Raw genomic sequence first — 18,872 nt, forward strand, 5'->3', positions numbered from 1 at the left:
TAATGTTTGTGACTCAATAACAAAATTTCTCAATTCTGAAAGACATCTAAACTCCAGAATCGGAAGGAGAACGTGGAACTGTATTATTTTGATGCTATGGAGACACTGACTTTCATAGTCATTACTTCGAGGGTCAGCAAGCCCTCTGAGCTAATGGTTCTGAAAGATGACCCGATGTGTGCAAGTCTTGTGAACTTATGTTGTTGTAATACTTTATTCGATATGTACATATCATAAAAGTACAAACATTTCCAGACATAAACACAAAAGAATTATATCCATTTCATAGCATAAAAACAATAAAAAGCTATATACAATTAAAACGAATGGTTACAGAGGGATAAAGTGCATTCGCAGTAATGTACATGTAGATTGGGTATTAAGGCATGATCTAGGTTTTGTTAGCATTTAACAGCCTTGTACGTATAAACCAAGCACTGGCAAGATACTTTGCAACCCCACCTACGATATACAGAGATGTTGTATCTGTTAAAAGGATACGTAGTGCAATCCTGAAATCTCTAACGCCCAACTCCCTACATACTGGTTTTAACCATCTTGTTCTCGGCCTCTTGTATGCCTTACAAGCAAACAAGAAGTGGGATAGGGATTCCTTCGTACATGGGCAGCCTGGACAAGTGAGGCAATGATCCCTCATTCTTTTCCACCCCTCTGAATTTATTAAGAGGGAGTATCCCATAGCTCATTTTCAAGGAAAGATATCCATCTCTTGAGATTTGGATGTAGTCTAGGAAAGGCTCGAGCTTTCTAGTGGGCTTGTATCCTAAAAATGTGCTAGTTAGCGCCCCCCACTTTGTGCTCTTTAGTTCCTCAGCCTGCACCCACTCCCAGTAATTTTTTTTTTAACAATTTGCTTGTGGGGTGGGGGCTGGGAATACCAAAATTCGGTCATTCCTAAGCGCACAACCAACTGCCTCAATTTATTAAGCCACTGAATCTTGTTCGAGCTATTCAGAATAATCAATTCATCCAGTACCATGGCATAATTTGCCAGTTCTGGTGTCCTTCTCAGGCGCACCCAGAACAGCAAAGGTCGAAGGCGTACTATGTCTGCGATTGGGCGTTTGCCCATGTCATTAAAAAGGGGTTTCAAAGGGGTTGAATGAGGAAGGGAGACTAAGTCTCTCACAAACTTGTTCCCAGCTCTTATCAAATCCATAATGCTTTTGCAGCCCCACAGTTCAGAACCGTAGACTGCTGAGGCCAGCGCCTTACCTTCATAGACAGCAAGGGCCGGGGCTATGAGCCTACTGATGGACATACGCTGATTCCTCAGAATTACTCCCAATACTCTTTTGAGGTTTAGGTGCATTTTGGCCACTTGGGAGACCGATTTCATTCTGTTGTTGATTCCGACTCCCAAGTAGTCAAATTCCTCCACAACCTCTAGCGGGGACCCATTGAGGGTTATATGTACTCTCCTAGCTTTTTTTTAAGGAAGACAACACCATCAACTTGGTTTTAGTGGTATTTACAGTTAGCCCCCTATTATCGCAAAACAGACTGAATCTGTTTAGCAATTTCTGGAGACCCGTGGGGGTTTTGGCCATCAGGAGGGTGTCGTCTGCAAAGAGGAGGGTAGGTGTTTTCTCCCCCGCCAGGACTGGGGCATCCACAGGGTCCTCCCTCAAATGGGTTACCACCCCATTAATAAAGAGGGAGAACAATGTTGGAGGCATCGCGCAGCCCTGGCGGACCCCCCTGTTCACAGGCACCCTCCCTGTTAACTGACCTTGGGTCCCTAACCGAATTCTAGCGTAATTATCTTGATGAAGCTTTACGATAAACTCCAAAAGAGAACACGGGAACCCCATGTCCCGCAGCACCTTCCAGAGTTTATTGCGAGGGACTACGTCGAACGCGGTTTTTAAATCTATGAAGGCCAAATATAGGCTGCCTTTTGCGATGGTCACAGATTTCCAGTATATCGCACAAAACCTGAAAATCTGGTCCATCGTGCCAACATTTTGCAGAAAACCAGCCTGGAAGTGGGTCAGAATGTTACCTTCATCAAGCAAAGGCCCTATTATAGTGACGATGACCCTGCCAACTACTTTCTGGATAGTATCAATTAGACTTATTGGTCTGTAGTTGGCAGGGACCTCCCTATCACCTCTCTTGTATATGGTAACTACCTCGGCGCCCTTCCACAATTCAGGGACAGAATTATCATATTCATTAGGAGGGCGATGAGGTCAGACCACAGCTTAGGGTCATGCAAAAGTAAATTGCCCGGTAACCCATCTGGGCCTGCTGCTTTGCCAGGTGATATCTTTGTAATAGCATTATACACTTCCCGGGCAACAAAGGATTCTACATGTGTTTGATTCTCTATCAAGGACTCAGTAGATTCCCCTAGAAGTTAACCCATGACTGCTTCACCACAATACAATTTTTCGAAAAGTGGGCATACCACTGCTGCTCAGTTATGTGATTTGGTACGGGCTCTACTCCCCTTCTGTCGAGTTTGTTTACCAGATTCCAGAACAGAGTGGAGTCCTTCGAGCTGGCTGCGTACTTAAGTTGCTGCCAATGCTCTTCCTCCTGTGCAGGCATAAAGGGTAAGAGGTTTCTAGTCTGATTGCACAAGCTCTTTAATGCTAGACAATTTGTTCTCTTCGCACATTACCCTGTTCCATTTTAACTTGCGGTTGCAGTTGGAAGGGATTACTTCTTTTGCAACCATTAATGGGCCGCTCCTTACTTCATACTCACTTCCCCCATCTAATTTTCATACAGAGTGGGTTATGGTCGCTATCCTGCGATTGTCTAACCTCCATATCCACTACTCTGTCCCAAGATCGAGTATCAAGTAATATATAATCAATACGTGACGGGCAGCTAAGTCTATTGTAGGTCATTGCCCCATTAGAGTCTGAAATAGTTCTCCCATTTAGTGCACGCAGATTATATTCTAATGTCAAATCATTTATTTGGATTGCTCTAGCTGTCCATTTCTTAATTGGTGCCAAATTTAGGGGGGGATAGACTGCCTCGAATCCTCTGCGCTAAATCCAAGGTCTTCTTCAGCTAGGGGTTCGTATGTGCAGTTAAAGTCTCCCCCTACAATTACATTGGACAGGGGTGGGACGCCTGCTAATGCTGCATCAAGTAATGCTATCGCTGGTGAAGTTTGACCACCCGGAGCGCCTCTAGCATATACACAAAATAGTTCCATAGTATTTCCCACATGGGGGCCTTAAAGAGATATATATAGTATGTCTTCTGAAGGTAAGTTGTGCACAGTAACAGCCCAGTTCAGTGCCACACTGATCCATATGTGGAGACCACCAGATGGGTGACCTCTCCCTACCGAAGTTGCCGGGATAAAATAAGTGGCATACCCACTTTTAAGGAGTGGGGTCGTGCTCCATGTTTCTTGGAACATGCAAATCTTAAAAGCATCAATGAATTAATTCCATTCTGGAATGGACAATTTTTTTTGGAGCCCCGCTATGTTCCATGAAAGCACGTTGATTACATTGGAATTTACAACAGTTCCCTCGTAGGCTACTTGGGGAGCACATCTCACTAAACTTAAACTGTTTTGCACTATACTGGAGGTTTTCTTCAACAGCCCAGAGGGCTCTTCGCTGCTAAGAGCCACCTCCTCCCTTTCAATACGACTTGCAATGAACTTACTCTGGTGCTTGATCCTCTGTGCATTAAATCTATGTGGCAAGTTATTTATCTGGTTACCCTTCTCTAGTCAGTCTATGTTGTTGAGGTCTGAGTCGTCTTGGGGCCTCGCTTTTGACCTCGAGGGTGACTGTCTAATTTGTATATTCGAATACCTGGGAGGGCATGTTTTATGCTCGAGGGTCACTAAATTCTCCACCATTGCCATATCCCATAATTGTATTTCGATACAGTCTGTATCTGAACTGGACAGGGATAATCTTTGCACTTTAGTCATATCTTCCCTGATAACTGATCTGCATCCTCTCACATGGCGCAGCCAATGGATCGCTTTGTTACAGATAGAATCACTGCTCTCATATACATTAGGGCTAAGTTTAGGTACCCCAGTCATATAAACAGTGGCATTCACGGGTCTATGTGATGTATTACTCTGGATGTTTGGCCATTTATCCCCCACAGTTACCATTTTATTTGCTGCTACCGGGTCACAGAGATACTTTTTACTCACATGGTAATTTTTTAACATTGGGCCACGCAGTTTCGCTGCCTCCGCATAGGAGCTGAAATTATTATGCCCGACTATCCCCCTACCTAGCGCTGTTTTTGCTGCAGTTTTAACTGCCGGCCCACCTAGTGTTTTGGAGCCAGTTGCTTGCACTACTCGAGTGTTGGGAGTTTTTGCCAATTTGGATGCTACTACTGTTTGTGAAACACTTGCAGCACCCGGCACTCCCAGTGTTTTGGGGCCAATTGCTAGTGCTACCCGAGTGTTTGGATCTTTTACCAACATAGGTGACACTACTGATTGAGGAGCGCTTAAAACATGCATTTCACCCTGCTTTAATAATCCCATCAACAATTTTCTTATTTGAACTATTTCCTCTTCCAAGCAACCCATTTTCTTGATAAAAATCCCTTCGAAATTCTGGCAACTTGGGCATTCTGCTGTGCTATCTACGTTCATCTCCAGATCTCTAGGTCCTTGTGCTAATACCTCACATAATTCCCTTGATTCTCCTTCCAACACAGCATATCTATTAGAACAAGTAATCCCTTTTGCACATGAAGTCTCAGACCCAGCCATGTCTGGGCTCTCTATTATTTTAACTGGGACCTCTACCCCATTGTTCAAGTTACACCTCTTTGGGGAATCTATAGCATTGACCACAATGTTTTTTTTGGCGCAGAATGAATTTCAACAGCAGGGTAAATGGGCTGCGCTTTCTTTAAAAAAATTGCCGGGATTACTTTACTCTTTTTCTGTGATGCACCTTCTGTCACCAGATCTAAGTTTGCCCCCTCTTTTGGGTTTGGGGACCCTGATAATATCTCCTCGCATTCTTCAACAATTAGTTCAATGCTTGATAGAACACAGTTAAGCGCTGCATGTTGTGACTTTTTAGCCTTTTTCCCTTTTTTAGCATTTACATGATCTGCGCCCCCTTCTATTGTCTTTCTTTTACCCATTACTATGATAAACCCTCTCGACTTGATTAAGCAATTACCCGAACACCTTTTCTAGCGGTTCAAATGGGCAATAGCAGGTAACCAGTTACCCTTCCATGACCCCCACAGTACCTTTGTTGCTTGGTCTCTACTGCCAGTTATCTGCTGCTCCACACCTAAGGGGGGTAGCCCTGCCCTTGCCTGCCCCGGACTGCCACAGACTGTCCCGCCCTTGTCCCGGGCTTCTCCCAGAGTCTGGACTGTTCTTTAAAGAGCCTCCAGGCGCGGAAGGCTGGTCGCGCGGCTTCCTGCCGCAAAGCCCCCTGGATCTTGTGGTCTCTCCCTCAGCAGCGGCCGCGCCGAGGTGGACGAGGCTGCGGAGGGGAGACCAGTGCTGGGGATTGAGAGGAGACCTGCTGCTGGCAAGGTAAGGGACTCATCAGCGTTGTAGTGGCCTCACAGGTTGAAGGAGCACCCCCCAACTTATGATCTGCCTATTGACGCAGAAAATGTTTGATTACACAACAGTATAAATGTACAGTTCAGCAAATACACAACACCAAAAGTCTGAGCAGCCCTAACTTTTCACGCCCTGCCATCTCGCTGCGCTACTCCTCTCTCCACATTCTTTTGGTACAGCAGAGTGGTATTACCCAGAGCAAACAAAACAGAGCTCCCTACAGCTACCAACATGATCTGCTCCCGACAGAAGGTAAGCGTACCATCATGCAGCATGAGCACTGCCCAAACCTACCTTCACCACCTTCTTTTGACCGAGCTGTGGCTTGCCATCCCGTCCAACAGGGTCGAGAATCACACAGTACTGCCGGCTGTTGAGTGTGATGATGTCTACAATGCCCAGCACCTCCTCATACACGTTAGGGATGTAGGCCTCTGCATCCTCCATTGTGACCAGCCACTCCTCGCCCGTGCGCCGAAGGGTAGTCTTGTCATCACGAAAGGTCTTGGTGGCCCGCAGGTGTAGCGCTTTCTACAGGCAACATGGAAACACATTAATAACACTCGTCAGCACATACCTTTCTAATTGATCCTGTGGGGGATTATACCCTTTATAATTAAGTGTGATCAAATTGTGTGCACTTCTTTTGCATAATAGAATGTTTTCTGGCACACAAACTTAAGTGGTATGGGCATGGCTTGTACAAGCTCAGACACAAGACAGTTACTGAATGTCAGGCTGTGTGAAATGTGCTTCTGAGAAACAACCAATCCAGTTACCAGCTCTATGAAGGTCTTAAAAATGAATAGGAGAAAGAAAATGACCGCCCATCCCGGAAGAAGACGTCTAGGTTCTCAAACGGTGGGGACAGGTAAATTAAGCTCTAGGAATTTCCACTATTTGTACAGGACATATTTGGAAAAAGATGGGTGAAGATTAGTGTAGGGCAGAAAAACATCCTCCGCAAAAATCTGAGTTAGCAAGGTGGGGATAAAATGGACACCCTAAAATCCAACATAAATGGATCGCTCTGTCAAATGCTGGGATCAGACTATATTTGGCATAAAGACGGTACAAAGAGGAATGTGTCCTAATGCGTCATAAGAAGAGGTGCTGGGGCAAACGCTATAGCCAGGAACCGCTAGAGTTCACATGATGTGAATCAAGTAAGACCAACTTAAAGTCTGGGAAACAAAGCAGTCAAGATATCAAGGAGGTGAGATCTCTGCAAGAGTCTCAATCCTCACGTTTGACATTTTCTCTCCATTACTTCTGCACAACAAAGCAAGAACTTTGGCAACCAGTTTTCCGATCTCTAAATATACCCACCTATTTCCTAGACCCTATGTTTCACAGAAAGGTGTTTTGTCAGTAACCTGCTGAGTTCTTTTATAAATAATGTTTTCTTTAAGAAACACCCGCTGTAGTGCTGATATGCTTAAACACACAATGCTGTTACCATCTGACCGATAAAAAAAATCTGATGAAAGCAAAAATCACCATAATATTACTCATTCTAATGAATTGAGAACAATAAAGTTAGAGACAGCTGTCCTTTTGATATAACTCATGGAAGCTGTGTAAAGCCAGGCACTAAGGGGCAGAAATGTAGACAGTCAAATAGCCCTAAAAGAACGCAATCCTCTTGAAAAGGCTAAATTGATCTTAAAGCTCCCTATAAAGAATCCAGATTTCCCTGAGAAAAGATTCACTTAGAGAACGAGAAAGCAGAGTCTAACAAGTCTAATAAATGAAGTAAATTATTTCAATAACTTGAAGCTTCAAACTTCACCACGGTTCCTTTCCTGAGGGGTGTAACATGACAGCTATTTTCATTTTACCTTGTCTGTGAGAACAAAGGCATCCACGACATCCACCACTTCTTCAAACACGCCCGGCAGGTAGGCCCCCACCTTTTTCACCAGCCACTCTTCCCCTGTGGGCAGACAGAACGTGAAGGGGGCACAGAAAGAGGCGTGAGGCGAGGGGGTTCAAAAGGGTGCGTGAGAGCAAGAAAGGGGAGAACGATAGCATTGCAAGGGAGGTGTGAGAAGGAAGATGGTGCATGTGTGACAAAGGGGGCAAATGAGGTGTGAGGGGAAAGAAGAGGTACGTAGCAAAGAGAAATATAAGTTAAGGCATACAAAACAGGTTAAGAAAGAAATAGGTGGGAACGAGAACAAATGACAGAAGATAAAAGGGTGCCAATTGAGGGAATATAAAGGAGCAGGGGGTGTCAGCATATGTAAAAGGGAGATAAAAAGAGAGGACAGAGGTTATAAAGTATGGGGTAGTGAGGAAGGGGAAGTTGAAGCCAAGCAGAAGACCAGGAGAATGGAGGAGAGAAACGTGAAAAAAATAAAATGAACGTGAAAACAAGCCAGAAACAAAAAATGAGGATAAAGAAAAAAATCATACATTAACATTTAACAGAGCATGATGACTCACAGACCAGCATCACCATTTTACAATAAAGCAACTATTTGATGAAAAAAATACATTCTGAAATGTAAAGGCTATAGAGAGAGGAAGAACATGGGTGTGCAGTGTCTTGGAGCTCCCATCCCCTATGGACTTCGTTTGGAGGATGCAGGAGAGGTACTGAGAGCCTCTTTACCTCCCCATTTCCCACACCTGAGTTTTGGTACAATCAAACACCACCACAGACTCACCAGCTGCTTCATGAGCAGCCTAACCCCTATGGCTAAGAGCTCTGATAGTGACAATTCTTGCCCCCTCTCCACTTGGTCTTACTAGGGGTGGATAGCAAGATCCCCAACCACCCTCTACGGTGGGTTACACCCATTCCTATTTTTTGTGCTCATTGGCTGGCACTAATGATCTCAAACAACAGTCTTGAAAGGTCTCAAGTACTCTCCCTCCTGGCAGAAGCTCCCTTCTCACCTCTCGCACCCTGTGTTATCTGAGGCAGATCTTGCCTCGTGCCTATCACTCTGGCCGCAGTGACAGGGAACCACTGTGGCTCCTCCTCTGGATTCACCGGGACGGCAAACAGGTAATCAGAGGCGCCTTACCACCAAGATTTCTAACTCACTTTCAACTCAGAACAAAACCTTACTCTTATCTAATGTATGCACATCTCCTACATCATATAGAGCATTGGTCCCACCTTCGGGAGCAGTCAGCTACCGAGGGAAAAATTCAGAATTCCCACTACCTGGTACCCGGAGTAATCTTCGACAATTTCACTAAGTCCTTGTTTAACATAAAAACACATACATGACCTTACAGCCCCCACAAGGGGTAACGCTAGTCACCTGTCACGCGGTCCCTATCTTCACGGTCTTTGCACTCCTTGCGGGCCCGCAGCCGGATAGCCTGGTTGTGCCGGATGACCGTCGCCTGGATGGTTTGCACCACCTCCACCTCTTTCCGGGGAATGTAGGTTCCTGCAAAGTTGGAAGGTGGAAAGGGATTAAAGGAGGTCGCTAAAAGACATAGAAAGCTCGGTGTCAGGCCCCCCCTCCCCTCCTGTCAGGGTCTGCCACTCATTCAAAACCAGCTTAAAGGGACATAGAGAAGGACAGGCAATGCCACCCGAGAGAGGGAGGGCACTGCTCAAGAAAGGAGGGCGAGCACTCTTGGTGAAATCCAAACCCCCACCACCTGGCATTACATGCCTACCTGCCTTGCTCTCTTGCCTAGTGTCTAAAGTGTCAGATGTCTGGGGTCCAGACTACATTCACACATTGTGAGTGTAAAATAATTGCTCTCTGACAAAAGGAGTGTGTGAGGATACGATCTTTTTTAATTTTTAACAGATTTGTCAATCAACTCAACAGGTCCACGGTACTGAACAAGCCCTCGAAAATTCCACTAGACACCCTTCCTGTGATGGTCTAGACTCACTGAGCCCCTGAAGTAGCCAGTAACTTGCTGTTTAATACACTGACCATTCATTATTCAGTCAGGCATGTCAGTCAGTCTTGTATTTCTGTCACTTCCACATAATAACTTCCCTCTTAACTACTGTTCTTTTTATCCTCTTTCTCCATTTGGCATTGCCTGCTTCAGCTGAAGTGGGATTGGGGGGGGGGGGGGGGGAGATTGTGACAGCTGTGCCAAAGCAACACGTTGGGGGATGGGATTTGGATGCAAAACTAGGTAACTGACGGGGACCAATCTGCAACCTGTCCCAAACCATCCCTGCTAAAAAGGGAGTCACAAAGCAGAGTTCAACACTGGTTCTTTACTCCCTAAGAGTCCAACGCACCAGAACAAAAACATTTTAAAGAATATTAGCCTCTGACAGAGAGGAGGAGTGTCAAGCTCAATTTACATGCAGAAAGAGAAAAACTTACTGCCAAATCGAGCTTGATGGTCAAGCAAGATAATGCTGTGCCCGCATAGAATTGTAAAAAGTACAAAAAAAACAAAAAATGTACATCAATTCTTTAAGTACCTGGGAACCACTCCCATACTTTACCTCAATAATTACTGTCCAGAGACTTAAACTGTGTCTGCACTGGCAACATGGCGATCGCTGTGCCACTGGGGAAATATTTTCTTATTTGGGAATCCTAGTGCCAGTGTTCTACAATAATTGCAGTTTTTGAGTACTGTTTGATGGTACAATCGTGAGAGCATTATAGTAGTCAATTATGGAAATAGTTATGTTTGGGCAATGGCAGAACCACTAATGTCTGAAACAAAGGGGCAAACTCTGTGCAACATTTTCTAAAACGAACAATATTTTCAAGCATCCCGGGTGTCTACTCTTTCCACTACTGGCGTACAGACGAGATATTCTGGGGACATTGGCACCCACTGGTATGGCAAAAATGAATGAATCCAATGACTTTAAAGGATCCCTCTTCCAGCTGTACTTAAACTTTGAAGTTTCAGCTGCATTTTCAAATGTACATATCTCCCAGATTGTACAGGCCAGAAGAATGGTTGAAAAAGACCTGGAATCAAGACACCCTCCCCAACCAGTGGTACTGAACCACTCAAGGAGGGAGTGAAGGTCGACCTCCCGGTCCTGTGAGGACTGGGCAATATGGGCAACCACAGGTAGAGGATGAGTTGGGATGCTTCATGCTTGTACTTCAAAGACGGGCGATGTTGTCGCTCTGTTGATCCAGCTGTTGGTGTCTTGATTGTTACTTCTTATGGCGGGCAAACTGGGTAGATCTCAAGGCTCGTAGTACATGCCAATTGTGAAAATTGACACCCTCCTGTTGCGGCACAAGTGATCTCAGGCACTAAAGCAACGATTCACAGGTCAGACACTTTTGGGGTCCAGGAGGCTTTAAAGAATGCAGGTGAAACCGAGCCAGCTCCGCATTGATTATGGTTACATCAGAAACCAGAAGAATCTTATGAGAATAGGTATCGGTGTCATTCACTTGAGCAAAGGAAAACTTATTTTGAAAAAGGGCTGAGCAAGGACATGAGCATAAAAGAGAACTCACAGCCACTGAAGAGGAAGAAATTTTCCTGAGACACCATAAGACTTCCAGTTATTGATTTTAGCCTGAGGCCCGACATCTCATAAGAAGTGGCTAAACAATCCCCAGTGAGACAGCAGTGGCACACTTCAATTCCCCGGCATGGCAGAACCCGCAGCAAAGGGAACGGCTAAGGAACAGGTCGGGTACAAGCCTCCACCTTGCCCATGATGAAGTTTCAGGTCATGCAGAGGTCACTGGATGAGGACACTAATTATGACTGATGACGATGTGGTCAAAATCTGGCACTATTTCCATCAAGAGTTATTGCGGTACTAAAAGACAGGCTCTCACTCAGGATGGTCTTGAAAGTAGTTTATTACTCCAGGAATAAACTTCAAACCGCAGTCATGCCAAGCACAGCTAGTAACGGAACTGCCTTCTTGAAATCATGGAACCCAAACAGGTCACCATGGAATGCCAGCATGTCCCTACAGCAGCAGCCTAGCTGAAGCTGGCTAAATACATTAAAAAAAGTATGCGAGTGGTTGAAGCCATTTCATGAAGCCACCTAGATAGCAACAAGCAAATTAAATATTGCCATGACTGACAGGAGAAGGCACTGGTCTTCTTTGAGAAACTTGTACCTAAACCAGCAGGGAGACCGTTATTTCCACTGCTACCCGATTTATCACAACCACCACTGAGACGGTCTTCACTGAGGAAGGTCAAGAAATGAAGGAGAAAAAAAGGTGCCAGGCTCCCACATGGCATCTTCTGCAGCAAGATCCACAAAACTATTTATGCACCTAAGTAGTATCATTCACAAAATCTGCACTCTGAAACGGATTCATTAACCCTTACAATTACATGCCTACGCAATCATTTTATTTGTGTGTAAAGAAGGTTTTCATTTGAGTGCAGCAGTACAATGTGGTGAACACACACACACTTATGGGTATGTACAAATCTTTTCTAGATAGTCACCCCCAGATATGTTTGAAGATTTTCTCCAGTTAAATCCATGTTCAAGGTAGGAAAGAGGGAGCAATGACCTCAAAATTGGGATTGGGCTGTATAGAATGAGGTAAAAGTAGGTTCTCATGGACAAACTGAAAATAGTTTAAGAGTACAGATGCACTTGTGCAGCAGGCTTAGACGTGCACAAATGTTCATTTGATACACATTCTCTGGAATTTTTAAGCACAGGCTGCAGTGAAATTCAGTTTGCACTCTCCCTTTTTGGAAGTTTTTTTTGCTTTCATCCCTCTTTTATACATACATTTTAGAATTTGTAAACGTTCTTCACACAAAAGTTTTTATCTAAATAAAAATGTTAATAAACATATTTGAAATTTACATTTAACTTGGTACATGACTGACATATGGTAATGCACGGCAAATAACATGGAACTCAAAAGAATTCCAGAAATTCTCCTGGAAATAGAAGACTGTCGCATATACCTGGGAAGAGTACTGGAATCATTTGTGATTTCTACAGGACTCCGAAATTTACTCAGGTGTATGTGTAAGCAAATAGGAGTAAACATCCTGTTATATTTTATGAATTTTGCCCTTCGTAAGAGTCAATCCACCTTCTGACTCTATACTTTTGTCAATAGTGAGGAAAACGATTTATAGACATTTCCTTCAATGTCTGCTGCATTTCCAGAGAAGAAAGCCATTGTATGGCACCCCTAACCACTGTGTGGCAAGTTAATCAGCCCTCATGTACCGGTCCAATAGAACTTTATGGAACAATCGGATAATCTTCTGCAAATCTCTAAAATGGGACATGCTGGACCTTCTCGTGATACCATTAACAGTAGCTTTTCCTTCACCTGACGGGATGAATCTGATCCTCCTTGCACAGGGCACTGAAGGTTTTTTCTACTGATTGTCGGATTCTTACAGGGTCTCAGTATAGTGCCCCAAAAAGGAGTCAGCGTTCTACCCCTTAGTACCATACAACGGCCCTGTGCTGCACATCATCCAGAGAACGGGGAGACCCAGGACATCACCTCCCCCCTCTCTTTCATACAACACACCACATCAACAAGCGCAACACCTAACCTGATATGAGGATACTCACTCGAAGAGACGCTAAATACAGAAAACTACACCACAAGGAACGTCAGAAAGCAAATCCAAAATAAAGTTTAAAAAAAAATAACAATTCATGGACAAAGAATGTCCGATTCTCTACCAACATCATAACTATACGTGAAAAGAAAAAAACCCTTTCCACACCAGGTACTCAGACAGGTAACATCATGGACAGGAGAAATCATTAAACATCTACTACACGGAGTCTTCCATTAACGTCACAAATGTTCAAGGAGCCTCAAAACCCACTCCGCTCTGGGCCTTCCGCTTATGAATCCCCAGATGGTGTTTGCTTAGACTACAGGCATATACCGAGTCAATAGAAATGCAGAACACTCCTCACTATTATATCATTTATTCCAAGCACCAGCTGACACAGAGGTTGTCTACATTTCTACAGACCTACACTGTAATATCGGTGTTATTCTTTTATTACTTTATACATTTGCAGATAAATCAAAATTGAATATGCCTGAAAGGACTGTAGCCTTTCTCTCCTGGTGTGTAACGTTAAATATAATTACATTTTTTACTCTATTGGGACTTGTGCAAACAAGTGTGTGTCTGAGTCCAGTACTTTTAAATAACTTCTCCCAAATAGTACTTACCTGGACCTTCGAATAGCCACTCATCGCCAGCCACATACTTCTCGCCGGAGTCGTCCTCGAAATCAAGGAGGGCTTTGAGGTGCAGAGCAGTGTTGGCCACCACCACTGTGAGGGGGGTGATGCTCTGAGTAGTGCAGGAAGGGGTTAGAAGAAAAGAAAAAAAAGAGTGGAGTGTGAGGAGAGAGTATAGAATAGAGAGAGGTGTCAAAAGTAAGAAATGGAAGGAGAGGGGGAGAATAATGAAAGAAATTAAGTAAATATCAATGTTTACTGTACAAACTCATGGACTAGCATTTCTTTGTTACAAATCCCTCACATCTGAAAGGCAACCTCTATCGGTGATCGGCTTTGAAATCACTTCAGGGTGTGCCTTGTACTCACAGCACACCCTCCCCACACTGGTCTCTCCAAACCAGTTCAGCAAGAATGCTAAAATAACTTCTCTTTGTATCTCCCTTTCAGTGGGGCAGGGCTGGAGCAACAGATTTGCACCCTTGAATGCAAACCAAAGGTCTTTGCGGCTTCCCGCTGCATCTGACAAAAACAGTACCGTCACTGATTGCGCACTAGGCACTGGAATGACCTCAAAGGGATATTTTACTTTACTATTATTTCCTTGTCAAAGATTAATGCCACATTGAATATCATACACGGATTTAAACGTGTGCCTACTACCCAGTTATGCACTACGTTTATATTTCATAATCAAAAGTTAATAAGTACATTTCATCATTTTCAACTGAAGGTACCAGAGCCAAACACAAAATGGACGTTGAGGGAACAGAAAAATGGTTCCACTGAAGGGCAAAGGAGACAGTGAGACAATGCTATAGTTATTGAAACGAAAATAAGTCCAAAGAGATTTAGATGGTGAGATTCCATAATATAAATATGAGATCTTTGACACAGTATTATTATTATTATTATTATCTCAAAACAATGTACAGTTTGCTAATTCATACATACAAAGAATATCAAAAAGTTATTGCCATAATGTTTTAGCTCCGTAACAATATTTCCTTTAGGAGAGTCATCGGGACTGTTGTGGATCAATACCAATCTTAGTAGATGCGCTATATCCTACATTCAGTCAACAATCCATATGCCCACAACTCAAATATATTAACAGTATTATGAATCCAATTCATGAGGTGCCAGAGTGTGGGAGCCAAAACACACCCTTGGCGGACGCCCCCGTTAACGTCTATTGGATCAGTGTGCGGTCCTTGATCACCCCAGCGGACTTTAGCAGAGTTCGCAACATAAAGACTGATTACTAAGGACAGAATCTCCAGCGGCATCCCGATATCTTGTGGACATTGCCTCAATTTTGTCTGGGACAAGGTTAAGCGCGGTTTTAAGATAGATAAAAGTCACGTATAAACTTCCCTGGCCAATAACCACAGTCTTCCAACAGAGTAAAAGGAGGCAAAACACCTAGTTAATTGGTCCTGTCTTGGCTCTAAAGCCTGCTTGGAATGCAGTTAAAATATTGTTCCCCCCGGACCCAATTCTGTATCTTATTCAGAAGCGCTCAGCTGACCACTTTTTCTATTGAATCAATAAGGCTAAACGGTCTATAGTTGCTAGGGAAAGATCTATAGCCTTTTTTAAAAATAGGGATCACCTCTGCGTCCTTCCATGACCAGGGTACTGGAGCGCCCCCTGCGATGGCATTAGACAAAGTCAAAATATAGGCTGGCCAGTTTTCCTTCTCATATAAAAACAATTCACTGGGAATACCGTCGGGTCCAGGGGCCTTTGCTTGGACAATTGAATGAATGGAGGTCTGTATTAAACTGCTGGTGAAGCGCTCCTTAGAATAAGTCAGGGGAAGTTCAGACTGAGATGTTTCCAGATCTAGATTCAAAGGGCCCGCATACAGGAGCATAAAATGATCATGCCAAGCAGATGCAATGTTACTAGCTGGTTGGGGGGTCTCTTGGCATCCCCCTGTGTTACTAAAAGCCAATACATTTGGAATCTTTACAGATACATGCCTCTCCAATGAGCCTTCACCTATTATCATCCCAGTCCCTTTTGGCTCTTCCTTGATCTTTTTTGTAGGACCATCTCAAGTCTCTCACAAAGTTGGCTGTGTGGGATCAAATTTCATGAATTTTCTACCCTTTCTGGTCTTACTGAAATATAAGCTTTTAATTTGTGTGGTTTCACAGAAAATAATGTTCGCTTTGCTAAAGATCTGCACTAAAGATGTTCAGCTCATGTTAAAATTACGCTTGCTAGAGATGGTTAATGGACTTTAAAGTCTCAAAAATCTACAATACAGTACTTGACCTCTGGGACATATCAATCTCAAATGGCATTCCAACACAGGACTGGTAACTGGGGATGAGCTATGCATTTTCCCTCCCACACCAGAGGCATTGAGACTTTGCTTTCAGCCTACCCAGGTTGAGGAGGTCAGCGGCATGGGTTTTAAGCTGGTGTTTTAGCATGGCGACAGAGGGGCACACGGATATAATCAGTTGGGTAATACGAGAACACTGGAATATCGGATGGCCCATTAGGCAGTGGGGTGACACCGCTAATAAACACTAGTAAAGATATTCTGCTCCAACATTCCAAAGCTTGTCTTTCTGTTACGCCTTTTTTTATTTAGCATATGTTCCACTGTCACTGGAATGTTCCAACAGCATTATAGCCTTCTGCCTCATGCTATACTCGTTGCGAAAGGCTTTATTTCTCATTATAGGCTTTGGGCTGCAGCTCGGCCTATACCTTAGGTTTAGGGCCTTTAACCACTGGTGGAGCCCAAGGGAAAATGCTATAATATTGCGAAGGGTCAATGTTCGTGCTGTCTACAGACCCCAGACATTCTGCCTCCTGTTCATCTCCCCCTGCATAACTATGGCTGCTCTGCATTTCTTCATTGTAACCTTAATCATAAAACCCATTCTCTGCTCTGCCATTCCCTCCCTATCAGTTCTCCCTTACCTGCTTGAGTTCTTCCCCAGGATAAAGCGGGAAGGGGTCCTGTGCCAGGCGAATCTCTAGGTCTCCGTGCCGCAGCCGGGCCTGCCCCACGTCGTCAAAGAGCACCTTGTGGTCCTGAGCCCGCACCACTGGGTTCTCTATGATGCAGTAGTGGCGTGGTGGCACCATCACCATCTTCACGGGCGCAAACATAACCCTGGAATGAGAGGAGATTTAGAAAGACAATGCAGTGCGGTGCAGAGAACAGCTAAGGGTATGGCAAGTACATCGGTCAACTGAGGTATAGGTAAATTGGGACACAATCCTACACTGTTGGAACTTTTGAAAGGCCTTTCTGGAAACATCCCGATGTCCCAGCAGGCCAGTTTGCGTGTTAAGCCATAGGCCTACTGGCGCGAGGAGGAAAGGATTGAGGGTCTCACCTTTCATTGTCCTGGCGAATGTAGGTCTTGGGCCCCACTTCTACCCGGGCAATGTTGGAGTTCTGATCCAGGACATGGATGAAGTGGTAGGGCGGGATGCGTATGATGGATTCAGCACTCATTCTGGCGTTTGGTTGTTACTTCAGACCTGCAGTGGTGGAAAAGAAAAGAGCAATTAAAAACAGAGGTGAGATAAAGGGACTTTTCCAAACACGGGCAGCGTTTAGGTGGAGGATCTGAAAGTTAAGATTTAAAATCTGAAAACTCAGAGTCTGCATCATTCTGCCTCAGTGAAAATACTGATGGCATTCAACACACCGTGCCCCCAGCTTAACAATTCCAAGATTAGCATTTTGCAAGCTTTAACCTGTCATTTAAAGATAGAAAGCAAAGGCAGCCTGTCTGAATTATAACACTGGTGATTTATTTACAGACACTATGGATAACTACACAAATACAATCCAAGCCACCACTATATGAAAGGTATCCATACAGGGATAAACAGTGTAACAGATTAACTTCAAAGCCATACAAAGAGAGGCAAGGATTTGGAATATCTGACTTGATACACTGGCTGGAAATTAGATCTGGCACAAGCTACCCGACAGATCAGACCAGAGTATGTTCTTTGCTGCATATAATCCAGGGCGTCACAGTTTAGCTTCGAAAAAGCAAGGTTTCTTTTGTTTTCAGAACAAAACAAGACAGCCTGTGTTGTTGAACATTAGCATGTGTGTAGCTAATGTCTGAATTGTTCAATCATTGGTCAAGAAAAATAACTCTCAGCGAAGAGTCTACATTACTGATGGAGCCCACTGCAGCAAAAAAAAAAAAAAAGAACAATCCATTAAAGCAGGCATGATCAGCATACACTGCAAATAAAGATGAAATCAATATTTAGCCATCATGGAAACTCCACCGCCTCTCATAATCACTCTAATTTTCCCACTAGATCATGGGGCATATAAAAAATGCTCCTTATCACAATGTAAAAAAATTATTTTAAAAAAAAACAAAGAAAGAGCAAAAGCCCTCATTCCAAGTTGTGCACAAATTATGTGGTAATTCACACACATCTTCAATTTCATAAATCTAATTTCTCCAAGTTGGAAAGAGGCACAATGGGTAGTAATAAAGTAGTCAAACTGAGGTACTGCATGTTATGGATTATTCTGACAAGTGAGCCGTGAAATGGGTGAGATATTCTACACCCAATAAGCTTCGCACCATGCTACGTCTATATTTACCAGGTCAGTAATGCAACACAAAATATTCCAGAATACCATCAAAGTATTTTTTTAAGCAAAACACACTGAAGCAGAAGCTGCACAAGCAATTAGTTTACCACATTAAGGGTGTCAATTCTGCAGCACTGGCAATGCCCTAAAACAGCCCAGTTTCCAAATGCCACTCAAATTCTTTTTTTAAATGTTTATTAAACAGTCGCTTAGTACACCATTACATTGGTGGGAGAAAACGAAATTCTACTTAATGTTAACACTTCAGTTGCTGGTCTTTTGTGAGCAAAAGAATTAAATAACTAAGAAAAGTGGGTATATATAAACAATAGAGCTACAAAAATATGCCAATATCAGATATATTGCCAACTAATGGGATTTTGTAGGCCATTTTTGGTCTCGCCTTCCACAGAGTGCAAGTGGACTGATCGCTATAGACTTATTGTGGACTTACAGGAAGCGTCAGCCCACCCATGCTTACCATTAGTTGACTTTATAGAATATCTTGTTAGCTTGCTTTTTATTCATTGCCTTGTGTGGCTTTGCCGCCTTCAATGCTT

The 18,872-nt window shown here is 43.7% G+C and overlaps 1 protein-coding gene across 1 annotated transcript in view; it reads right to left on the minus strand.

Annotated features, from left to right (window-relative positions):
* MVP (major vault protein) overlaps positions 1–18,872 on the minus strand; it is a 133,382-nt gene that overhangs the window by 84,596 nt on the left and 29,914 nt on the right. The window contains exons 2-7 of the mRNA XM_078652398.1: positions 17,075–17,222; positions 16,653–16,848; positions 13,695–13,818; positions 8,848–8,979; positions 7,411–7,505; positions 5,864–6,100 (exon numbers count right to left, since the gene is read on the minus strand). Coding sequence (XP_078508524.1) covers positions 5,864–6,100; positions 7,411–7,505; positions 8,848–8,979; positions 13,695–13,818; positions 16,653–16,848; positions 17,075–17,196 — 906 coding nt within the window. The 5' untranslated portion in view covers positions 17,197–17,222. The remainder of the gene's footprint in view (positions 1–5,863; positions 6,101–7,410; positions 7,506–8,847; positions 8,980–13,694; positions 13,819–16,652; positions 16,849–17,074; positions 17,223–18,872) is intronic.

The sequence above is a fragment of the Lissotriton helveticus genome, chromosome 7 (genome assembly GCF_964261635.1).
Source record: "Lissotriton helveticus chromosome 7, aLisHel1.1, whole genome shotgun sequence".
Classification (NCBI taxonomy): Eukaryota; Metazoa; Chordata; class Amphibia; order Caudata; family Salamandridae; genus Lissotriton; species Lissotriton helveticus.